At 37.1% G+C, this 27,368-nt stretch overlaps 1 protein-coding gene and 1 long non-coding RNA gene across 2 annotated transcripts in view; one reads left to right on the top strand and one right to left on the bottom strand.

Moving 5' to 3' along the window:
* Positions 1–24,876, bottom strand: part of LOC136261167 (protein unc-93 homolog A-like) — a 33,846-nt gene extending 8,970 nt beyond the window's left edge. Inside the window, exons 1-3 of the mRNA XM_066055139.1 lie at positions 24,241–24,876; positions 19,705–19,972; positions 13,746–13,966 (exon numbers count right to left, since the gene is read on the bottom strand). Of these exons, the coding sequence (XP_065911211.1) occupies positions 13,746–13,966; positions 19,705–19,972; positions 24,241–24,876 (1,125 nt within the window). The remainder of the gene's footprint in view (positions 1–13,745; positions 13,967–19,704; positions 19,973–24,240) is intronic.
* Positions 22,601–23,086, top strand: LOC136261538 (uncharacterized). Its single transcript, XR_010703940.1, has 2 exons — positions 22,601–22,667; positions 22,797–23,086. It is a non-coding gene; the product is annotated as an uncharacterized lncRNA (long non-coding RNA).
* Positions 24,877–27,368: the final 2,492 nt, after the last annotated feature.

Raw genomic sequence — 27,368 nt, 5'->3', positions numbered from 1 at the left:
TACAAAACCTGAAATTGAACAAAACTAAGTGCCAATTTAAGAAATAAGAAATCGCTTACCTGGGACATGTCCTGACTAAAGACGGATTGAAATCAGATCCCAAGAAAACACACGCAATTAGTGAAATGACACCTTCAATGAGTAGAGAGGCTCTACAACATTTCCTCGGCATGCTCACGTATCTTGCCAAATTCATTCCCAACCTCTCCCAGACTGCAGCACCTCTCAGAGCATTGCTAGAAAGGATGCAGAATGGCAGTGGCACCAAGAACATCTGCAAGTTTTTCAACATTAAAACATTTAGCCAGCAGTGCTCCTGTCCTTGCTTACTTCAATCCCAGCCAGCCAGTCAAACTCTCAGTCGGTGCCAGTTCCAAGGGTCTGGGTACCGTCCTTCTCCAAAACAACCATCCTATAGCATATGCTTCAAGAGCCCTTACAGACACTCAACAACGATACGCTCAGATTGAGAAAGAAATGCTCACTGTAGTATTCGGATGTACAAAATTCCACGACTACATTTATGGCATGCCTAATGTTGAGGTAGAAAGTGACCACAAACCTCTTGAAGCAATTCTAAAGAATCCTCTCCACCAAGCGCCACTAAGACTGCAGAAAATGATAATGACCGCACAAAAATACTCACTCAATGTCACCTACCGGCCAGGCAAAGAACTTGTTTTAGCTGATACACTATCAAGAGCATATCTACCAGAGTGTGAAGAATCAATAGAAGAGGAATTTGACATCAACATTTTACAAACTCTGCCAATTTCCAATACAAAGTTACACCAACTGAAAGAAGAAACCAAAAAAGACCCACATCTACAAAAACTAGCATCAGTGATCGCCACAGGTTGGCCAGAGACAAAGCTAGAGGTACCAGAAAAATGCTTACCTTACTGGAACTATCATGACGAATTATCAGTCTGCAATGACATCATATTCAAAGGTGAAAAGGTTATAATTCCCAACAGCATGCAGCAAGAAATGCTACGCAATATTCACAGCTCACACTTAGGAGTGGAAAAATGCAAAAGAAGAGCCAGAGATGTAATGTTTTGGCCTGGGATGATTGCCCAAATTCAAGACACCGTTGCAAACTGCCATATCTGCAGCACTCACCAACGAAGCAATACAAAGGAACCAATGATAGCACATGAATCCCAACCAGGCCATGGTCTCAAGTTGGTGCAGACCTGTTTGAAATTAACAACCAGAAGTATCTAGTCATGGTTGATTATTACTCAAGCTTTATTGAATCAACTTGCTCCAAAATGGCACCGCTAGCAAGCAAATTGTTACACATTGCAAATCGCAGTTCTCCAGACATGGAGTTCCAGACAAACTGATAACAGACAATGGTTCTCAATTTTCTAGTACAATGTTCAAACAGTTTTCACGAGAATATGGATTTGAGCACCAAACAGCAAGTCCACATTACCCACAGTCCAATGGCATGGCAGAGAAAGCAGTCCAAACAGCAAAAAACCTGATTAAGAAAGCCATTCTAGACAATCAGGACCCATACTTAGCTCTACTTGAATATCAAAATACCCCCATCTCAGACACATTAGGATCACCCGCACAAAGGCTCATGGGCCGAAGGACAAAGACCCTGCTTCCAACCACAACCAAACTATTGCAACCAAAACTCATCAACCCACAGGCTGTACATAAGGAACTCAGACAAAGGAAAACACGGCAAAAGTATTACTATATATGACCGCCACATGGCAACTCTAAGACCATTAGCGGTGGGAGACAGAGTGATGATGAGAGCAAAAGGGAAATGGGAACCAGCAACAGTTATTGCCATCAGCCAAGATGGGCCTCACTCATACATAGTTAATACTCCAGGAGGACAAAGTTACCGACGAAACCGACGGCATTTAAAACCAACACCTTGTAGCCTGAATGCAAAACGGCACTACCAAGCTGATCACAGCTGGCTACACGAATACTCTGCTTGTGATTTTCACAATAAAGAACACAATCATCTGCAATACATTTCCAATGGGCATTTTGATGATTTTAATAGATTCGTTCATATCTCATGACATGTTTGGATTATCCCGGATCCGCAGCTAGATCCTTTTAGCTTATTCTTGAGCGGTTCCAACAAGCCATAGTGAGCACTTATAGCATAAACTATCACTCATCAAAACAATGGCAAAGTTGGAGATTAAATATGTACGTGATTCTGATTAAGATTATTTGCTTTGATTTGGCATGGACTCCATCTGGCTAGGTCTGACTAGTAATGCACAGCAAGGCTTTAACTATAAATCACTCCTTAGAATTAACACAGAGCTTTAAAACGATTTTATTAAAGAAGCTCTGTATGCGTACTTAATTGTCCATTATAAAGAGGCTGTCGGGGTGTCCATTAAGAGGGGTTCCACTGTATTACAATAATATTATCAAATATTGAATTAAATCATGCAATGAAATACATTTATAAGTCTGTCTTCAATAATCATCATTGTATCTGCATAGAAAAGAAGAAATGTTAGTAAAAACAAACCTCAAACTCAGCCATAGGCTGGTTTTGGGGCCTTATAAAGTACAAAAAGAAGTGAAATCCACACAAAAACAGCCAAGCTGTGAAAAAAAATGGTGCAGCCTTAAAAAGCCTGGGTGAAAAAAGTTGTGAAATCAAAAGCAGCGGCCAAGAAATGGCTGCAATGATGTTAATGCTAAACAATTTTAATAATGGCTATGTGCATTGTTAAAATTTATTAGCATTAACATCATTGCAGCCATTTCTTGGCCGCCACCTTTGATTTCACAACTTTTTTCACCCAGGCTTTTTAAGGCCACACCATTTTTTCACAGCTTGGCTGCTTTTGTGTGGATGTATATTAACAAGCCAAACATTTTATCAATTGAAAACCTAATAAGCTAGTATCTAGCTGACAGTTGGTTGTTTGAATGTAATGCATGTGGATGCACATGAAAAGGGGATTGTGCCAAATCTTGACAGTGATTTGTAACAGTGGATTGTATCAGTTGTTTCATCTTTGTTGTGTTGAAATTACTTTGTGGTTTTTTGTTATGCAAACAACATAAGTCTACAGCAATCACATTGAGGTGTCTTAGTATCATGTAGTTAAGGTTGTTCACTATAATCCTTAACTGGATGATACTAATAGATATAGCTAACAGAGTTAATGATAGCAACATGATAAAGTGGAGCCACAAAACAATACCACACTGTGCTAGATGTATCAAAATAAATAGGCAAAAAATATAGATGGATTAAACTGGTCTTGTTGTTCATTTCAAAGTCAGCTAACCAATGGTCGCATAAAATTTTTTGTGTTTTATGTACAACTCTTCATTTTCCAAGGTATCCACTGTAGTAGCAGCCAAATTTCCTTCTAACTTTTTTGTTGAACAAAATTAGGAAAGTCAACAGTCAGGGTGGTGAGAAGGAGAGGGGCAGAGTTGGAAAAGGATTGTATTTAAAATGAGAAAGGGTGACATTGGGGATGAATTAAGTAAAGTTATGAGTTCAGTACAAAACAAGACACAAAACTAACCAAACTGAGAGGAATTTTAAATTACAAGTCATTATCCAACTCCACAGATCTATACAGCCTAATCCAGCCATCTCCAGACTCAAAAATTGTTTCTATAGCTCACTTAATGGCCTGTAAAGAGCAATCCACACAACTCTGATTGATTTTGATAGCACGATTAGATAGTGTATTCAAGTACTGTGCAAGAAAATCAAATCACTATCTCAGGTGAACAATACCATTTTCCCCAGAACTGTCTCACAATACATACTGTATGTCATTTTTTCCAGACTGACACAGAAGGCTGAAACTTTTACAAAGTGTTGAGGAGAAACTCCTATATTGTGTTATTCATGAAGTATATTATATAGTTATACAACGGCCACGAGTGCTCTGCCTGATATAAACGCACAAGCCTGAGGGCCGTTAGGCCCGAAGGCAAGTGCGTTTATACAGGCAGAGCACGAGTGCACGTTGTATAACTGTTATGTACCACTCACCTATTAGGTGGGGAGAGTCTCACAAGACAGCTGTAACACTTATAAAGGTCAGGTTTCTAACATCGATTGTGGGTAACCAAGCCGGACGTTGCGATGACGTTCCCCCTGCAGTACTTCAGCCACCTGAGATATTGAAAGCTAGTACGCTATGGGTTATATCACTAACCTGCATTCGCTGTTCGACTCTCATCATGTAGTGCTCAGCATGCCAGTGTGATCACTCAATCGCCATATAGACTAAGCGCCAGACTAATCGCCATAGTGATTTTCTCGAGCGAAAAAAAGTAGCTAAATAGATGGTTTAAGTAAACAAAACCTAACTACTAAACGATACTAGTCTAATTCTTACTATTCACACTGGCTAAACTCGAATCTGGTGGCATGACAAAACTGGTTACCACAATCGAACGTAAAGGTTAGCATTATTTAGAATATATTTGTTTTATTGAGTCATTGTCGAAGTGGACTACAGTTTAATCTGGGCTAAGATGGCACCAAACTAGTAAGGTATATAAGTACGTTTATATATATGTAGACTAGAGTTGTGGCCACCCGTATTGGCTTTTCGATCGCCATTAAACATTATACGTATTGGTGACGTTATGGCCCACAATCGACCTTTACATGTCAGGCTATAAAAGAATTCGAGTGATCTGTGAAGTGTCTTTCCACCTATTACGTGAGGTGTCGTAGTGGTCTTCGCCACCGGCACTTGTGCTATGCTGCACAAAACCGCAGCCAGTGCAATATCTGTATATTGCACTGCGGTCAGTGCATTATAACTTATAATGCACTTGTTGTGGTCTACAAAACCACAACCAGTGCATTATAAGTTATAATGCACCCGCTGCGGTCTGCAGCAGTGCAATATACAAATTATGGCACTGGCGGTGCCTTTGAACTGCCCACACAGAGTGGTACATAACATTATTAACAACTGATCAAATTTGTGCAAGCAAGCAAGTAGACCAAACTGCAATTTCTATCTAAACAAGGATTTTCCCTGCTCCACCAACCACAATCCTACACTAAAATCATTGTGTGGTTTCAAAACTCAACACATACCACAAAAGTGGTACATATGTTAACTATTGCATCAGCTGTATGAATTCAATTAACCTCAAAGTTAATCAGGAAATCTTACCAAGTAAATTAACCAAGCATGAACATGTTGCATCAACTTGATGCATAACATACCAAACACTAAAATATTTCTTAGTTAAGTCTTATGACTGACGTCATTAATTTTGTTAGAGACTATATTTTTTGCTTTTCTTTCTCTCTATTTTTTTTGTCATTCTCTTTTCCCATTCTGTGTATCCCTCACAGCTTGAGTGTTTCTCAACCTCCCTTAGACTAAGAGTATACGAAACTTGTATGTGTATATAAGCTTGTACAATTTGTGCAAACCTCCCAATAGGCCAGTTTCACGTAAGCACTAAAAAATGCAATTAGTTTTAATTGCGTAATGCGCCATGCGTGGATGCTGCGGCTGCTCGTAAAAATATACTGTGACCATTGAGAAAACTACGGTACGTGGAAATCAAATCTTCGTATACAAGGAAGTATACGGTTAGGATTAATTTTTCGAACGGATTTGTATTCTTCATTGTTAGCGTTGTCTTGTGGTCTTTGTCCGAGCGAAATCGAGTGAAGTTGCTCTGAGTTACAAAGGCCCGAAGTTGAAAGTCGAATAATGCCTGGTCAAAGGTGCACCGTCTGTGGGAACAGTCAAAATGCTGATCCAGGTGCCAGATTTCATAGAATCCCCGATGACCCCAAACGTAGAGCAACGTGGTTGTCTGTTTTTAAAATCAAGGAAGAGGATATCATTAAAAGCACTCGTGTTTGTTGCAGACATTTTCCTGGAGGAAACTCATTCGAAACTCCAGATATAACTCTTGGTTTGTTATAGAAGATAGTGAATGTATTATATAATGACTGTTCTTCAATTTCATGTACGTAGCTACTCCTAAGATGTTAAATAATTATTGCAGTATATTATACACATTATGTACATTAAAATAAATTTATCAGGATCATAGCAGGTGTGTATAACACACAATATCATGTATTGTCTTTGTTATCTAGGAAAGAGGTTTGCGTCGCCCATGAAGGAAGGGCCACGGAATAAACGGAGTAAACGAAGAGAAACACTGTCATTGACAAATTGTTCCACTTCAAGTTCTACTGGAGTTCCTGCAAATACTGCTGAAGAACCTCAAACCACACCACCCCCTTGCTTGGTAGCGACAACTGGAGAGCAACTGCTGGATGATGTTGTGGTAAATGAGTTGCCAACTACTCCCATAGATACTCCTGCTGATAACAGTTCTTCTGACACTGATCCTGTTATTTACACAGCTCTACTTGCTCGGATTGAAACGCTGGAAGCAGAAAATAAAAGGCTTAAAATCCAATTAAACGAGACTGAACATAGCAAGAAGCCCTTTAGACTGGAAGATATCCAGTGTGATGATAGACTTGTGTGCTTCTACACTGGATTCACATCTTTTAGAATTTTTGAAGCCTTTTATGAATTTCTTGGACCTGCTGCTCAGCACCTAATCTACTGGGGAGAAAAGGAACGAGACCATAAAAGAAAATGGAGGAGACTGTTGGATTCTAAAAACCAGCTATTTTTGACTTTAGTTAAACTGAGGTTAAACTTAAAGTTGAAAGATTTATCTGTGAGATTTGGGTTGTCCATGCCACAAGCATCTCGCTACATTACGACATGGATATGTTTCCTCTACCAACACTTCAAAGAGATCAGTTGGTTTCCCAGTGTACAGCAAGTTTGGGCAACGCTTCCATCTGGATTTAAAGAGAAGTATCCTACAACATTTGCTATTATTGATGATAGCGAAGTATTTATTGAGACTCCATCAGATTTACAAATGCAGTCATCCACGTGGTCTCAATACAAGCACCATAATACGGTGAAGTTTCTAGTGGGTTGCACACCAAATGGGGCTATTTGTTTTATATCTCCAGTTTTCGTTGGATCAATATCTGATGTGGAACTTACGAAGTTGAGCGGTTTTCTGGAACAGCTTGAAGATAAACCTGGTATCTCAATTATGGCTGATAGGGGATTTACCATCAAAGATTTATTAGCCAAACTTAATATAGAACTAAATATTCCACCATTTCTAGGTGAACAGAAACAGTTAAGTGCAAGTGACGTACAAGCAGGTCGAAAAATTGCTTCACTCCGCATTCATGTTGAAAGAGCCATAAGCAGAATTAAGACTTATACGATCTTAAAAGGTACGATACCTATCTCTCTGGCACGCCTAACTAATCAGATTGTGTACGTTTGTGCCTTTTTGACAAATTTTCAACCTGTGCTTCTTGACTTTCCAACTATCAATACTGAAGCAGATGTGGACGACTACTTTGACTGTTTAAGCAGTGACTCAGACATGGATTCTGACTGATGAAGAATCAACGCAAAACTGAATACACACACACAATTTTTGTCTTACAATTTTCTTACTGGTAATCCTACAGTGTGACATGGACTAACTATTTCTGGTGCTATACAGTTATCATAGAATGACAACAGCTTGGGTAAATTCTCTAGCCAGTACTCTTCATTAAAACTAATGCGTTAAATGAGAATATCTGTTTGAGTGTAGATGACGAAATCACACCAGGGTCTTTCCCCTATTGCCATTTGACCCTGAATCTGAGCATAATACGAATGCCTTTGCTTTAAAACAATATTGCTGGACTCATCAGTCACACAACAAAATCCAGGAGTGTGTGTTGCTTCAGCGGGAGTCAGGTGTCGCACTGAGAATGGACACTTGATTTCAACAAACCCAAATGGTTTATCTGCATTTGATGGGTCGTACACAGCTCCATCAGGAGAAGCACCCAAGTACGAACAAGTTGGGTTTATAAGAAAACCACTTTGAGATACCACCAAATCAGTGTGTCCAATTTCGTGTTGCTTTTTAATATAAGCTTCAAGAGCTACCTTCTCATAGGCTATACCATATCGCATAGCTTCTGATGTAAAATCAGTTGGCTGTAAGATATTCAAAACCAGTTTCTGTGGTGGTGTGTCTGTCCTCCGTGAAATCACTACACCAAACCTCGATGCTGTCAAACGATATCGTCGAACTTCAAACCAGGAACAACTTAAACGTTGTTCTCTTGTATTTGCTTCTATCTTTCTGGCCTCATCACAACTGACTTGAAGGCTCTCCTTCAGTGCTTTCACAGTGTCTTTTAAGGCATCCATATTAGGGAGGCTATAGCTAGATGGCTGTAACGTCTCCTCATTGTAGTCTGGATCAAATAAAACAGAAACACCCAAATTGTCACGTTTCACCTTTTTTAATAGCTCTGAAACAAGACTTTCAGCTTTACTGCGATACTCAACTGGTCTGGGATCAAAATCCTCAAGTAGTTTTATTGGTCTTTTGATTGGTCTGTCACGATCAGGTTTAGTGAAAACTGCACTTGCTATTTCTTGTGTGCTGTCTTTTCTGTTTTTAGGTACCACCCATTTACAAGGAAGTGATGTACAGGGTACAGAATGAGGATAGTCTTCAGTTGTATCATCATGTGGGAGCTCTGGCTGTACCGGAACAGGTTGTTTCAACCCGTTAAGGGCATGCAGTACTGCAGATACATGTACACAACTTGCAGACTTCCTAGGTACAAAGAAATACGTAATAGTAGTTAACAAACCTAACAATATCAAAGGCACACACACCAAATGTATCTACACACAACATACATTTAGAAAAATACGTAATTGTAGTTAACAGACCTAAGGCACACACCAAAGGCATTTACACACAACATTTAACACGTACCCTGCAGCACATTCACATGTTGCCGTCAAGACTGTAGCAAAATCTCCACATCGTCCGAGTAGGATGTAAACTTTGTAAATGTCAGCCTTCATGGAAGCCCTCATGTAGCACCGAACATGACAAACTTCTGGGTGTTGAATGTTAACCTCCATCTGTTCTAAGCGACCACTTGCCCAGTGAGTATATCCACGTGACAGTGCTCTGAAAGCCCCTTCCTCACCACTTCTTCCCACATTTTCAGCCAGGTGATCGTACAACAAACCTTAAACACATAGAAGCTCCGTAGTTATACATTCTCTGACAAAATATGTAAATAACTATCGAATACAACAACAGCTACACAGTAGTGCCATTCAAAATACACTACTAGTCAAGTTCTTTTAAAAGAAACATGCCTACCTGAAGTAACAGTAGGAATCATAGGGCCAATACGTTGATAGCTGTCCTTGTTGACAGCTCTCCACCCAGACAATGGGGGTGAAGGACAAGACGGTGCTGCAACATGTTTCCCATCTCTGATTAAAATCCTGTATTTCTTGTAGGCACAAGATCCATCAATATCAACAATTGGTGTGTCCTCTCTCGTGGCTTGCTGTACTCTACACAAGTAGCATAACATACAGTATTTTAAGTCGGCTGTATACTGTATGTTTCTGTTCTGTTTCATTATAGAGCCTCAGTTAAGACGCAGCTAATGCTTAAAACCTGGTAAGGGCTTAGGCTGTCACGAAATACTGATCAGGGCATGGTTTATTACTTACCTTGCTACAAGGCGGCTCTTCTTCCAAGCAGTAGGGGCTTTAATTCCACGACACAACAGCCAGTGACGAAGTTTAGCCATTGTATGCTTGTCAAACGGCTCATCAAGCTGGGCACCAGGTACATCTTGAGCAGTAAGCTGCACTGTTTCATAATCAGATGTACTAGCAATATCGGTAGAATTCATCGCTTCGAAACTCACGAGTGCTTTGTTCGATTCCTCTCGGATAAAGAGCAATTGACACAGAAAACAATGGAGAATTTGAATCCTTTCTAAAAAATAGACTCTACCGTATAGTTCTCTAATTATGGAGTTTTGATTTTCGCGCATCTCATTTTTTCCTATAGCGCTAGTATATTTTTACGAGCATCCACAGCATCCAGCGGTTGCGCAATATGCAATTAAAATTTAATCAAAATACTTTTGCTTACGTGAAACTGGCCTATTGTCAGATAAAAGATTTTGATAACATAAACAAAAGTTTGACAATTTTTTTAATCAGAACTGCATTAGATAACTCACTATACTTTCCTCCTACTGAACTTTCTATCTCCTGGCTATACACAATTCATTTGTTTTAGTACTTTTTATCCCTGCTAGCTTATAAAAATTTTTATCACTCCTTACACATATTTGTCCACTAGTGAATTACTAGGGTAAGTACCAATTATCGGCATGCATGGATGTATTATTGTCAATCTCTGTTACAATTAATTGCAGTAATAAAATCTGGTGTTTTACGGACAAATACAAAGTAAATTGTCTCATGTTTGCTTTTTTGTATATTTTGTGTGCTGTTTTGTTGCTGTAAATCATCCATATCGGTTGTTTGAAGTTATAAATGGTCAATGTAAAGTGTTGTCAATTAGTTTATGAATATTTAGCTGCATATGCAATGTAAATACTACAACACTGGGGTTACTGTATGCCACATGGAAGCAACTCAGCTCTACCAAGTTTAGAATTCCCAAAATGGCTCAAATGGTCCAATGAGCATATGAAACAAGCTATGGGTGCTGTTAGAAATGGATGCAGTGTGGAAGGGCAGATGAGAAAAACAAAATACCCAGAACAACACTGTAAGATAGAATTATGGGGAGAGTGTTTACATAACCAGGGTTAGATACAGGGGGGGGGGGGGGGGGGGGTCAATGGGGGGCTCTAGACCAAAGTAAAGCAGTCACAATATTAGCAGTGTGTAGCAAGCTATGAAAGGATTTTTATGTGCTTTATCATTGATAAACATGTAGTTGGTAAGGTGGGCAGTTATTGTCAGCTGGCTGTGACCTTTTTTTTTTTGGTCTCACCTTACCAAACCAGACAATGTAGTGCCTTAACCCCCTTTTCCATAAATCTGGATCCACCCCTGAAAACTGAGCATGACCCATCACCACAAAAGAAGAATCAGGGTAGTTCCTGATATTAGCAATGGAAAACCCAGTAAAGAAATAGGCCTGCGCCTAATATGCCGGCATAATTGTGAGAATAATAGGTCAGCAATTTCGTGAAAATAATTCCGGAATAATAGGATGGTTACAGGCATAATTTTAGAATTATCGGATGTCCACGGGAATAATCAGTGGAATTAAGAGGCGTGCCTATTCTTGATTAGCTAGAAGAAAGTACTAAACTACTAAGAATGATAGATAGCTGGCATTATTATACGAGTGCTGGCTGAAAGGGGTTGAAAAAGATCGATATACTCTAATAGAATGTTCAAATACTCTAATAGAGCAGTCAGATCGTTTCTTGTTAACAATCTACAGACAGCATCAGGGATTTAACTGCATGATTATCTGCAATTCTGAAACTTGTACATCTTATACCAGTGTATCTTCACTAAGTCTTTCAACAATCATATTGATATCATTATCCACTAAATTAAGCATGTAATTATAGCTACAGCTTTAATACACTGATAATTGAAAACTGTTTTGTTATATATACTCCTGATAGCTAACTATTTTGCGTCTTTTGTAATGGCTATAACCATTATGTGTAAGGTGGAATGTTTCATTTATGGCTAGCTATTAATTAATTAATTAATTCTGACAAAACTACTTATATTAGCATTTTGAGAATTAAGTGACTATAGCTACAGAAACTAAAGTGAGCATTATCATGGAATAATAGGCTAAATGAAAGAATAAAAAAAGAATAATAGGAGAATATTTTGGGAAATTCTGGAAAGAATAATAGGTAAAATTTTGAGCATATTAGGCTCAGGCCTATAAAGAAAATTAATTTCAATTGATGGCTGGTTTAGGAGATTTTTGGAGTGACAACCTCAGCTTCATCTCTGAAAAGGTGATTGTACTGCTAGATGGAATGAAAGATACAGAAGCACTGGAAAACTATTTCAGTCAACAAAAGGGCATTCTATAGAAGAGAATGATTTGATGCAGTCAAATCTGTATGTGGATGAATCTGGAATACCACTTGATCATCGGTCCCTGTATGCTTTAACAAAAAGGTCAAAACAATGTAAGATAGTGTTCATCAGGGAATAAAGCACAAGAAACTGTGGTTAGGTGTGTTAATGCTTTAGGGCAAACAATTCCTCCTTTATCGTCTTTGATATGAAAATCTTAATTTACAGTGGACTGAGAATGAGGTGTCAGGAACAACGTATGGGTTTGTTGAGTGACAGTGGATGGATGAACATGTACATGTACATGGGACTCTTCAAGGAATGGCTATTGAAGAAATTTTTCTGTCATGTTAGCTCAAGTTGACCAATACTCCTACTCTTTGATGTTCACCGTTCCTACTACAATCTAGACACAATTAAACCTGAATGGTGTAATTGTAACCACTGGACACAGCAGTAATGGGCCAATAAAAATACATCAACAGGACATTAGCCATGAATGCCTTCAAAAGAAGGACATGGAGAATGTATGGAGTGGCAAACATTATGTATGTGCTGACAATAAATGGCAATCGACAATGCCTGCTTCAAATGCTTATAACTGATAAAATATTCAAGGTATGAACTTGACTTATTTGCAGGACAACTTGAACTTCTATGGCACAAACAGATGAGGACTGGAAGTTCATAGCTCTTACAACATACGCAATCACCCTTGAGCAAAAAATTGTGTCGATGATTGGTGTCTTATGCTTTACACTACACATCAGGAGCCTAACATGTTGAGGTAAATTGCATGACACACATATAAAAATTATTGACAGGCAAAGTATGTAGCTGTATCATTTTCTGGAAACAAAATACTAAAACCTAGCAATCAGTGACCTAGCCTATAAAAAATAGATGAGATTACGATACTTGCACTAATTAACCAGTTTGTTGTGCACTACGAGGAATAGATGGGATACTTGGATGTAATACTGTATAGTGGGTTATTATAGTGTCTGAATTTCACAAAAAATAAGATAACAGTAGTTGAAAATTTAGTGATAGAAGGCCATCACTACAATTAGAATGTTGCTTTAAAATTGAAACATGGCAACACCTGCAGCAAGGAAGAACAAAGTGAATTTACATGCATGGCATTGTACAATCAACCATTGCACCATTTTAGTCTGCTGTCTTTTGTATCCCAAGTTATATCCATCATTTAAATGACCTGTATGGGCTGGAGAGAGCTTTAAAAGAGAGCAGGACTCTTGCTAGCAAGCTTGCTGTCATTTTTGGTTTGAGCATAGAATATTTGTTCAAATCATGCACACCCAGCTATTTTCTTAACCACACTTTTCACATTACCAGACACAGCTTTGACTGGGGAAACATATTTTTCCAGAGTGCTTAGAGATGAAGCTTTCAACAGCATGTGACCTTAGCAAAATCACATGATAACATTATTGCCATGGTGCCAAAATCCTTGTGAATTAAAATTTAGCGAATAACTTCAAACACTAAAATTAACATCTTACTATAAAATCCACACTATAATATTATTAGTCTTCTCTCTTTACTTACTAAATGTATACACTAATCCTTTTCTGGGCTCCTGCCTAAAAATTATCTATGTGGACTAAGACACACTAGTATGGCAATTTTTGGTCAAACAGTGAACCAGAAACTACAACTGCAATGTTACTTTAATAAACAGTAATCAGCATTGACTTCTGGTAGCAGTATTACACAATCGATAAACAGTACCTCTAATTCTATGTTGTCATCTTTGAAAGACTTGTGCATCCATTCAGCCAGTAGGTATAAAGGGAGGCAAACAACCAAAAACACTATAATCAGATATTGCATTCCTTGCACATCTAGAATAATTCCTGATACAAAATTGATAAAATATCCCATCAGAAATAAAATGGAGTGGAGCATATAGGCAATTTCCAAATTATCAGGTAGCATGTGTCCAATGTAGCCTAAATGAAAGATAAAAACCTTGAACATTGTGAACGCAAAATTACTATAATGACAGCTTAAGCATAGCTATACCACGCATGTATGAATATATTTTATGTATTCATATTTGTAAATCATTACATATGTGTGCTTGAGTATGCACTTATGTGTGTATACTATCCATGGATGAAAGTACATACTTGTACATATAGTTTGTGTGACAAGATTTTACATAACCTAGCTACCACACATATGTTTAATAAATCACAGCAAAAGGATTGGAATGTAAACGTCCAGCTATAAATGCAACTGCTGAGCTCAGCAGACAAAAGTACCTTATGGTGGTATTATATTCTAGCTAGTATCATTCTTCCCTAACTTAAAAATTTTAATAATAAGCTAATGTTAAACAGTGCCTGATAAGTAATATTAGGAACACAGCAAAAAGGATAGAAGGTATTGCAGCAACTGCATAGCCTATGTATTCATGGGTGGAAGCTAGATTTTGTCGTGCCCAGTCACACATTACATATACAGTGACTACATAATTATATACAAACAATTCTAAAATACACACTACCCATAATTATGTATTTTTGAAAACATAACACTTTGTACATACTACTGAATTGAAGGATTTGCATATTAGTAGATATAGCTCCACGGCATTGAGAGCCTATAAAGTATGCAACCAAACATTTAAGTTTTAAAACCATGTACAAAATTAATTTGAAAGGTTCACATTAGCACTCTGTTTCCTTAGGCATAACTACGGGGTAATACAACTACTATTGGAACGACCCCCAGGATAAAATCACTTAATAAAAGTTTGCTAAGAGTTCACATGTGCTGCAGCATTGACAATTAGAACCACAGGGAGTTGGAAATTTAATTTTAAAAGCATATTATACAACACATCTGTATGTGCACATTGGCTGTTTTCAAAAACACAGCTACACACAGTTATAATACACATATTCTACTGATGCACAGCTTCATGATACTTCATAGATCCTTGGCTAACTCTAGATCAGTTTTGGTAACCACCAAGTATTTATTTGAGCATTAAAAAATTTTCACCAACCACATGATTGACACAACTCATAAACATGTTTTTTTTTTTAAATCATGAGCTCATAACATATTCTAATTAATCCACTTCAACACTTTACTTAGTGTGTGGTACAAGTGCCCTATGCAAATAGCCTTAAACTACTCTCTCATGTCAGCTAGCAGTACAAGCACATGGAGATGTTTCTAAATAAACGGGTCCATAAAATTTTTTAAAATAATTACCAAGGATCTATTAAGTAAACAGCATACATATACGTACAATTACATAATCTTCTCAAAATGCAAAATAGTTCATTAACTAGTGAACTACTTCGTGGTTAGCTATGAAATAATGAAAGCTATGTGTCGAAGTGCACAGTTAAAAACTTTCTGTACATTAATTAACAATTGGAAAGCACAACTGCATACATATCGTAGCTAATGTTTAGAGTTTTATAGCACAAACACTTTCCACGCTTGGTTTTTGAAACAAAGCAAACAAGCTTCTTCATGATGAATTCATCTCTCTTTGTGATGTGATATCTAACAATACATTTCTTATAGATTGCTGTAAAAATTGTGATATAAAAAAGGAAAGCAAAAAGTTTTAAGCACCTAGAAATGAAACACACAAATATTTTAAATATGATTATTAACACCCCATAAAAAACAAAAGCTTTTCATTTACTACAGTAGTGGCAAAGATTATTGTCATCTTCAAACGATGTAAACTTCACAGAAGCAATGCTGTATGCGTGTGAAATTTTGTCACAACACACACTTAGCACAACAATAACTAAGTGTGCATATACATATACGCACAAACCATACACTGCTGGTACAGTAAGTGCATGTATGTCTTGATATCTGACCATTCCTGCAGGTCAGTCTAGCACAGATTCTACATTTTATGCACAGCAGATATTTGGTTATCCAAACCAGGTTAGCACACTAGTGCAGCACTGAAACAATTGACCTTTTCTCACTGTTTTAACCCTGCATACTTCAAAACTATTTTCACTAAACAATTGCATTGATAAAGGTTTGGAAGACCAAACATCTGCTGTGCATGGTCATACGTTCTGCCGCTGACAACCACAACTGTTTACACATTTTACAGCATTTTCTGATCAAAGCCTCAGCATAGCTGTTCCTATGCCATGTATACTGAGTTGATGAAAAGTGTCACCTTATGACAGTCCTAAATAAACAAGCATCCAATGCTACGTACATGCATGCATATACATGTGATGTGGTGGATTTAGAAGTTTCAAACAAGGTAGGAATTAGAATTTTTAATTGGTATTAAAAGACAAAATTATAAACTTGGTGTCTATTAATAGAATTAGCAACAAAATAAAAGAACTTAAAGACTTAAAGAACCTTCTCTAAATTCACCACTGATGTACGTGTATAATTGGTAAGGATATTGAGCACACATATATACAGAGATTATATGGGCTAGTACACTTCTGGATATTATTAGTAGTGTACTTAAAATAATATAATAATTACCCTGCGTGAGGTAAAAGTTATAATTATCTTTGTAATGTCTGATAATCACTATGCTGTAAGTACAAACTCTGAGAGACATAATTTTTCAGACCAAACAGCATTTGAGGATCACTCATATCATAACATGCAAAAGTAATATGTAGCATACTAATAGAAATAAATGTTTAAGGTGGTGCTAAACTGATTAAAGGCACAAAGCTAACTGAACAGCATGTTTGTGGTTATGCGTGAACAAACGCAGAAAACCATAGATAATATAATGAAGCATCTCAGTGGACTAACAGAACAAGCTCTACCAGACCGTCAAGCTACTGTTGTTGATATATACAACTACAGTACATACTTTAAATATATTAGCTTGTCACAACTTGGGTTAATTCACTGGTAAATTATACCAGCTGCCATCTTGTAACTACTGTTATGCCACATGGTCTCCTTTCTCGTTAAATGACTTCAAAATTACTGTATGTACCACAGTCCATCAAAATTTGGTATAGGTATTGGTAAGCATTACTTTACAATAGTACTAGTACGCTTCAAAATATTGTGAATCGGCTTTGATGGGGTTGTTAGCCAATGCTGCAGTCCACAGGTGTACCAAAGTAGCTTAGCACTAGGTTGTTCATTGGCCAAGTTATTTTAAAAATTATATAGAAGGCATGTTAATTCACAAAACTTTGTATGTTGTACTAAAGCATCACAGGATATCAAAACAGCTTTTTATGCGTAGATTAAGTTTTACACTAGCAAAGGTTTGTGCCACCTTAAAATAGCTCATTAAGCATGTTGGTTGCAACAAATTTGTTTTAGTGGCTGAACGTAATCAGTTCACCTCCACCTTAAAGGAAGATATAGGCACCATGAAATCTAAAATAATTGCATCCCTCACAAAATTTGTACACAGCATTTACATAAACCTGAACAATGATAATGCTTCCAGCTTAAAATACATAATGTAACAGTACATTATACACATGCCATGCACACATGACAAAGTTACCATAATTCCTTGAATATAGTGTGGGACATCATAAATGTCCGTATGTCGACTTACACCCAGTACACAAATACTTCAATATGCTGTTTTCATTGGCTTCAGGGTGTTTATAAAATATTATTTAGATGTTTAAAACTGTTTTAAGACCAATGAAACCATAGTACACAACAATGCAACCAATTTCATACACCAGACTTGCCACTCAATCTCTAGCATGGCACTTGTTTCATAATAACTTCTGAAGTAGACGAGATAGTAAAATTCTGTTCAATACAAGTTTTAGAGTATTCAATTCCCTATCCATGTACCAAAACAATTGCTTGTTCTATTTAGCAAAAATGTCTATTTTAAACACCCAATGTAAAAATGATGAATAATGCGATCAATGGCAAATACGTAGCTCATGGTATCAAAAATATGCTCAATAGGATCTTATCACCACACAACAAATTAGCTGAATTTAGAAGCATAGGCTAATTGAGTGAAGTGTGTGTCCAAAATGTCTATTTTACTGAAAACCCTAAAAATGCACAAATTTAAAGTTCCACTTCAAAAATACAGTTACTATATCTAGATAAATCACATGGATAGAATTTACACTTATTAAAGGGCTCAGATTTCAAATTTTAGCTCTCTAGAGTAAAGGTATGAATTTAAAAAAATAGAGTTGATATTTTGCAGACGTTTATGATGTCCCTCACTATATTACCACCATAAGAGTGTATGATCACATATGGATAAATAATATTATTCCCTGTCTAAAACCACCATTTGGTCATTCTACATTAAAGTTAGCTGTAACTGTCAGTGTGAAAATTTAAAGTTGTAAAATTGTATGTTGAAAAATAGTGATAATAATTTGTATCATGGTGTGCATACGTTTACACTAAAGGGGCAGAAAATGTGCTGAGTGTGAAAGAGAAACTGCTTTGAAATGAAGAAAGTAGCTATATAGCTATAGATCTATGCATGGAGAGAAGTTTGCTAGCATCTTATTTATTTCAGCATAAATAATTTAAGGAAATATGGTAGTTAGAATCTGGATCTACAAAAATGCTATATGTTAGTGCAAGCCTAATTTTACAGAACACAATAAATGCAAGGGGTGAAATATTTATGGAAAAAAGAAAAAAAAAATCTGTAAAATTTTTGAGCTCTTTGATGAAGGAAGACGCTAACAGCAAAAAATTGGAAGCATCATGTTCCCCAAAGCAAGAGGGGTTTGAAAATCTTTGTTTTGTGTCAGTGTTCACAAGGAGATGGAAGATATGAGCATTAGTCTGCCTCACATTGGACCTGAAGTTCTTCCCTCACATTTTCACCTTTTCCCCAGTTGCAGTAAGGACCTGCAAAAAAAACCTTGCCCAGCTATCGATTCATCTGTTCATGGAGAACCTGACGATATAAATTGAACCTTGCTACAGGACTGCATTCATAAGTTATGAATGCAGTCCTGTAGGAACACCTGTAATTCAACACCTGTAATTACACCTGTTCAATTCAACACCTGCAATTTATTTTCTATACTGTCACTGTACAAACTGATCATTCTGTTGTTACCAAGTGTAGCGCTGTAGCTTATAAAGTTCTAGAGCCAAAACTTGGTAGACCCTTTCTTAGACTAGCTGGATAAAGAAAACATAATTGGATTCAAAAAATGTGCTAACACGTGGGATTCTTGCAGATCTGGTCACATTTAGCACAGCAATACACTACCATAGATCAAGATAATTATTATCTTCTGCATGTGCAAGTCATTTGCACATCATAATATATACCAATTGATAAATTGACTGTATATATATATATATATATATATATATCAGTGCAAAGAATACATACACATACCCTAAATACTTCTTGTGAAAATATATTTCAAAGTTTGTCATTAGCATAACAGTAATTGTTTTTCTAAGCCACTTTTCATTTGCTTCCAGTAACTACTGTATAGCATATTCATCATTCAAGTATGAAAAGGTAAACTTAGACAGTTTTAGCTCTAAAAATCATTGTAATGTACAAGTACAAAATCTCTCATGCATGAAATGTTGATGATTTTTAGACCCATGCAGAAAACACATATTCCACATAAATTAGATATGTAGATGGGAATTCCCATATACATAACAATGTAAAATGCAAACATAAAGTACACTGAGCATGCATCTATCAAATATTGTTTAATCAACTTACTTGGTGCTAAGGTAATCCACTGGCCAGCAACAATACCCCAAACAGCAATAAATGTAAACACAAACACATAGCTGGGTTGTCTCTCCCAAATGACCAAGAATATTGCCAATGACAACGTGATCAGTGTGGTGAAGATAGCCACCACATACCTGGGAAAATATGCCAGGTAGATTTTACCAGTGAGGAAGGAAGATATGGCAGTAAACAGAGCATAAACCATTGTGGTATATCCAACCATATGAACACCAAAGCAAGCAGAGGCATACTCCTAAAGTAAGAATAAAAACAATTTATTAGTTCAAAGATCATGCTTTGAATCTAACATATCTATCATACAGTACAGTAGAACTGTGTAGTAGGGATGAGCAAGGTTTGGGCATGACCCATGATAAAATATAACCCTAAAACTTGATTTCTGCCTGCCTGCCTGCCTTCCCGCCCGCCCGCCCGCCCGCCCGCCTGCCTGCCTGCCTGCCCATCTCACCTGCCTAACTGATGCATTCAGTTAAGTATAGCATATTAAACTAACTACAGCTACAGCCCTCTTTCAAAAGGTAAGACAATAGTGTATGCATTGTATGTTTATCAATATGCCAAAGGTTTCTTATTGTGAATTCGAATTACTTCTGTGGAAGCTTTTTCATCCTGAGTTGAGTACATCAAAGTCTTCCATCAAGAAATGTCTAGACAATGCTGCCTCTGCCAGTGTATTGGCTTCTAGAAAAATTTTTTCTGGAAAAGAGTAGAACACTAATTAGGTTAAGTATTTATATATTTATATATTTTATTTTTGTATTTTTCCTTTCCTTGTCATGCCCATATTGGTTCCATTTGTGGTCCTATTTTTTCCCAAGGATTCACATGCTCACACTTTTTGTTGTTGTTTTATTGTACATATTTTCTTTAGTCATGCACGATAGGATTTCCATCTACAGGCGCACATGCTGCACAATATTGTTGCACCAATATTTTAGAATATACATGCTTTTTGGAAGTTCAGTAAGTTGTTATCTGTTGCAGAGGAGATGTCACCTGCCATCAGTGTACACATCAACTAGGATGTGGCAACCTAACTCATGGCATAGTACGTGTTAGTGACTATACTTTAGCAATTTGTTTGCAGTGGTGTTAAATGCTAGCTAACCGGTAAAGTTAATATTTTGTTGACTGTTTGCATTTCTAGAGTTAGTTGTGAGGCTTGTGTTCAAGATTCATTTGCTTGATTTTTCAGTTATGAAAAAATTTATTTTAATTTTTCAATTTATGAAAAAGTGGGCCAGTCAGGCGTGTGAAACAACCAATCAAGTTGACATGGCCTAATACACAAGTATTTTACCCACTGTAAAATTTAACTCCCTCACCGCCAAATTTGTAGAGGCTCCAATCTACTGCTTCTAAACTGCTGTAACTTACACACCCATAAAACTATATATCAAATTACTTGCTATAGAACAAAGAATTCGATTATCGAGTTGCTGTTTGCACAAGAGTAACCACAAAGTCATTATATAACTTTACAGTGCAAAAATCGATCCAAGTGAAACTTTCACAACTTTACAGGCTAGCACTGTTTATAATAATACAATAAACATCGTTAACCTGTTTACAGTTGAAGCGATTATCTCTAAGTCTGGTTTTTCAGCATTTGAGCAAGTGCGCATGTGCATACAGGCACGAGATCATTGTTTCGAGGTGCAACAAAAGTAGCAACACACCACTCCAACCTATGTAATCCCTCTCCTTACTGTTTCTCTTCATTAGTAGTACCATTATCACTTCAAAGAACTGTCTTGTTATCGACATTCCGAAAGTACACTTGTTATCGACATTCCGAAAGTACACGATTGCATCATCTAACCGTGTGATAGTGCGCGAGAGACTGGTTATCCCTGTTCCCGTTCGCTTAAGGGCATGCCTGCTACAGGATAAGCACAGGGGCTACTAAAACGCTTGACTGAAGTTACAGAGCATTTAGAATGTGATGCTACGGGCAGTTATATATCGAAACTGCCATATGGCGGTTGTGGTGATGAGGGTTAAGCTTCTGCCATTCACATTTTTTCTGGTGCTTGTTTGTGAACATTTTTTGTAAATTCATAATCACTAATACCATTTTCAGATCTATCGCATACATATCATGATCATACAACAAATTAAATAAACAGTTAGTAGTAGTCACAGCAAAAATGTATCCATTTTGCATTTTTTTTGCTGTGACTAATACTAACTGTTCATTTACTTTGTTGCATGATTGTGATATGTAAGCATGTAGATCTGAAAATGGTATTAGTGATTATGAATTTACAAAAAAATGTTCACAAACAAAATGTGAATGGCAGAAGTTTAAATTTTACAGTATAAAGCACTGATTACAATGGGTAAAGTACTTGTGTATTAGACCATTAGCTTGATTTTTCACTATGAAAATTTATTTTAATTTTTCAATTTATGAAAAAGTGGGCCGGTCAGGCCTGTGAAACAACCAATCAAGTTGACATATGAATGAATTTTAAGCACAAACCTCACAACTAGTTATTACCTACAGATATCTTCTAGCTCAAAGCATGCACACTGACTGCAGCTGCAAATGACCTGATGCTCATCAAGACCACACCCCTACATGTATTTTGTTATTTTTGAACCCCCTTTTTGTTTATATCTGTGTTAGTAAGCCGACCTACCAACTCTATATTCTTGAGATTTTCGTCCACGAAACAAGTAATCAAGCTGAAGTGTCCAAAATGAATAAAACTCTAAACTTTAAGGGTGCTCACTGATATTTGAAGCCGTTTAAGTGCCAGCCCAGAAACCACATGCGGCTATTGCATCATAATTGGCATTACTACGCATACTTGTAGTATCCGTGTTAAGCGGACATGTTTTGCGCCAGAGAACATCACTGAAGTGTTAGCAAATGATTGTCTGATGGATCAACAGTTACACTAACATGAATTAATCTAAAAGTAAGTGTTATTTAAGGCAACAAGTGTGAACGCACTTTTCACTTGTAGGCAACATGCGTTTGTGCCTTGTTTTCTCGAGTGACAGGGTATGCTGGTAGTTAGTATTGTAATTGTAAGCTGTTTATGTAGGGAACAATGTTACCAGCTGGAATCACAAGGCGTTACAAGCTGCTGATGATGGCGTGCCTAGCGCAACCTATCCAAGAGCGACTTGGAGACTCCAGGCGGAGCAAGAAGCTGTTCCTGTGTGTGAAGAAGAGAAAACAGAGCTTTTGTGTTTACAATAGCGTTTATGACATGTTATTTTGAAAAGTTGGTGATTGCGGTCAATAGGAATTTGTGTGGTTATTGTATCAATAATGTTGGGCGCACGCAATCTTTGCACATGTTTACTAAAAATAAAACTAGTTTTTGAGTGATAGCCGTGAAGGCTTCAAATTTTGTAGGAAGATTCGCTGATAAATTCTCCAGAGGTCTATGTTTAGATTTTGTCCATAGCGTTATGGCTTCATGAGTTACGGCACCGAGAACATGAGGTTTTGAATGGTGTAGCACACTTTTAGTACTAACTTAAGTTCTATGTACACTGTGTACTAATACTAAACATAGAGTTGTGAGTTATAAGCTGAAGTTTGTTCAACGTGATTTCCAGTGCGCTACTGTGAAAAATGGAGGACTAGTTTCGATTTAAGCGCTTCATAAAGAACTACGCATAGTTATAAAATGGTATAGGCTAGAAGAATTCTGTTTGGTTTGTGTTGAAGAGAAAGAGAAGCACTTCCAACGTAAGTAGCATATGGATTCATTTTATACATTATGTGAATATAAGCAACAATACAAAAATTGCATGTTGTATGGCTTCAAATAGCCGCGAGCACCCTTAAACTTTGTGAAAAAATAGTCTATCAGTAAAAACTGGATATCATCTTATTTGCTTACTCAAGATGAGTTCAAATAGAGGCCAACATGATACAAAGAAAAACGCACCCACCAATGGATTCTCCTATTCATGACACACATGATGGTGCAAGTTTCAGCTCTGTACAATATAGTATTTGTAAGTTACAACTGGTGTAATAAACACCTGTAATTTATTTTCCCTACACTTGCTGTACAGTTCAATCTTTCTGTTGTTTTTCATAGGGCTGTGACTCCAAAATTTATTGACATAAGAGACTGAAACATTACTAGACCATACACTTGGCTAAGTAGTTTATACATGTAGAATTTGAAAAATGCATCATTATGTCGGGTTGTTGCAGATCGATTATCCGGTCACAAATTGGGAATTTTAAACTAGAGTAGGGACAATAGTATCCCAATAGAAAGTACTGAGACAAGCTGGATTGGAATAGTACGTAATGTCCAATTACTGTAAAACAATAAGAAACAAATATCCCTACTGATTCCCATAGCGCAGCAGAGATATTCATTTCTTACTGTTTTACAGTAATTAGACATTACATACTACTCCAATCCAGCTTGTTTTAGTGGGGTAATAGTACTTGTGTTCATACTACATGCATAGGTAATGCACTTACTAGACAGAATGCATATGTACATATATACATACCTTAGGAAAGCTTCCAATGGTAAAAGCTTCAACCATCGAACTACTTATGGTAAGTGGAAAGCAGAACAAAATATATCCTCTCTTCCTAACAATATTTAGTAGTTCCATGCCACTGTTTTGAAGCTCTAACAAAACTTTCATACAGACAGAGTTTAATTGGTGTTCTTTTGTATTCTCTCCTTTTATGTGATCCAAAAAGAATGTAACAATAGTAAATGCAATCAAAGCACAGAGTAGCAGTACCCCACGTAATATCATCAAATATTTATTGTAAGGGTCGATGTAGTCAGTACTTTGCTCTAAGTTACAACTTTCATTCCCAACAGCCACAGACTGTTCATCCAAGCCAGATGGTAGTAGTATTGATGAAGACATTACATTTCCTAATAGTATGCCACCAGCATAGCTAGTCATTACAATACCATTGGCAAAACTCATCATCTTCTCAGGACTTACATTGTACTCGTTGGCATAGTTGATAGCTAATTTATTCAAATAAGTGATGCCGCTAATCCAATACATTGAAGCTGCTAAACCATAGAAAACTGCAGCTGGAATAAGTATGAAATACGACATGTAGAACTGACCAGCAACAAAAAGAACATAAGAGAAGTTGGCAACAACTAGGATCCTCATCATTCCAAATGAACGAACCAATGCTGGTACAATACATGTAGTTGTAAATCCAACAAATGAAAACACAGCCAGTGACACAAAACCAAGAGTCTTCCCAGCAAGTGTAGTAAGCAGATTAGAGGAAGAATACACTGCTGCAAATGAGAAAGTTACTGAGAAACCAAATAAAACAAAGTTCTTGTAGTAATAACGGAATTTGTTGTTGTGAGTGACTGGATTCCTATATTCATCCATAACTTTGTTTATTTCAAAATGATCCATACTCTTAACAGCTTCGTCAGTTGATAATACATTATAATCTCCTTCCATTTCTGTAAAGAAAGCACACAATGATATGTAGACTAGAATTATAGCTTACAAGTACATAATGTGCAGGTATATAGTGTGAAGAATGTTTAATGTAGTATTCTCCCAGGAAAGCTTCATTTTTTTTCATTTCAACAACTCATCAAGTTACAGAAGGTGTATTATTATATTCAATTGCTGAGAAGCGATCTTTGGTGTTGGTGGGCGTCCACAGCTGGCCAATGGCTGGCTGTGGGCGTGCACCTGGTTTACTAAAATTGTTTTTGTAAAAGTGTGTGTGTGTGTGTACGTGTGTACGTGTGTGTGTACCTATCTACCTATGCGTCTATCTATGTTTGTCTGTATGCACCCACATGAGCAAAATCGCTAATGGTAAAAGCAGCTTGCACGTAAAATGTAAAAGCGAAAATAAAGTCTGTACTATACTTCCAAACAGGTAAACTTTGCTCTGAGGTGGTTTCTTTCCAGCAGTCTGAAATACAGGTGTGATGACTCTTCTCAGGCTTTGTAAATTACCTTCCCTTCGGGTTCTACAGGCATTTAACAATTGAAAAACAATGATGCACACCTCGTAGAGTATCAGGAATAGTCTATCCCTTGGAGTTGGAAAGGGGGTTATCCTACATACGCAAATGAAAATGAAGAGCAGCTTTGAGACTTTGTCAAGAGAATTCGCCAGAAAAAACATGATAGTTTAACAGTTTAGAAGATACTTCTGTGCATAACATGTTATTAAAAACGGTCTGTTTAACAAGCACTTCCTTAGCAATGCATAACAACGTAATTGAAGAATTATGTGAATTACAAAATCCGAAATTACAATAACTTAATTAATTGATGCATTATTGCAAAACCAAAAACCTATTAGCTAAAATAATAACATAGCAAATATATAGTTAATTAATCACAGATGTGAGTTAGCTAGCTAGCTGCATGGCGCATGGTTTTAGAAGTAGCACAACATCAATTTATATATATATATATATACACCAGCATTGAAACCAGATTGGGTCACTTATGACATTGACAGAAGGCCAGTGTAACTCTTGTCTGAAGGCATTAGTAAGTAAGTATATGTAAGTACACGTAAGTGAGTAAGTAAGTAAGTAAGTAAGTAAGTAAGTAAGTAGTAAGTAAGTTAGTCAGTCATGTTGGGAAAGTTTTACAGTGTTTACAAGAAGCAGGTTTAATCAGTGGCGTAGCCAAACCCGGGCAAGCCAGGGCATTGCCCGGGCATCAGACTTCTTTGTCCCACCATCAGCTTCTAGAGTAATTATAAAGACGTGGGCTGGATAGCTCGAGATTTTGCTAAAGTTACTTAACTAGTCACTGTACAAGAATAAGTATAGCACAACTTATACAACACTCACCGTGCCATTTTCGCCGATGGTTTCCTTCTTTTTGGCTAAACAGAGATGGGGTTATCCAAGGGATTTTCCCTCCGAGTAACTTGATTGTGCACAAATAGAGGAGGCAATAAATAGAAGCAAGATCACATGATTACAAAATACCGAACAGCATTGTGGCAAGGAGTGAAGGACAAAGGATTGGTTTCACTATAGTGGGCAGGATGGTTTACATTTGGATTAAGTAATCACGGTAGCTATTGGTGTGGTCAAAACTCGGGAGGCAAAGCAGTCTAGAGGTATTTGTGAAATTAGCACCTATCTATCCGTGTGGATACTGCTCAGTTCAAACGGTATGGAGTACTTGTTCAGTCAGCAATTCTTTTCTTTTTGTTTCCACTTTTCTAGGCTAACAACTGTAGTGGCAGAACATAGTCATCACGTGATAGAGCGCCTCGTGCTTTAATTCAAGAATCTTAGTAGTCTGGTATTAAGACACATGTAGCTAGATGTATGTAATGTGTTAGAAGGCCAATAGCTAGCTAGGCGTTCGCTTCTATTAGGTTGATATTAGTCATCTTGCATACAGTAGTGTAGGATGATACATAATGCATTTTAAAAATGTTATATTGATGTCCATATGAAGATGGGCATGTGTACGTGTGTTACATAGGAAATGGCTTGCCCACCCATTGCCCAGGCATGGCGAAAAGTCTGGCTACGCCACTGGGTTTAATATAAGCCAGGATCAGCAAATGTTGCAGATTGCAGTTCTAGAACTCCAATACCAACCGATGAGGGAACAATACTAGAGATTTCTAAAGGAGAGGAGTCGTTGTT

The sequence above is a fragment of the Dysidea avara genome, chromosome 7, assembly GCF_963678975.1.
Source record: "Dysidea avara chromosome 7, odDysAvar1.4, whole genome shotgun sequence".
In the NCBI taxonomy this organism is placed as follows: Eukaryota; Metazoa; Porifera; class Demospongiae; order Dictyoceratida; family Dysideidae; genus Dysidea; species Dysidea avara.
Note: the sequence above shows the minus strand (reverse complement) of the source record. Positions and strands in the feature narration are given on the sequence as shown.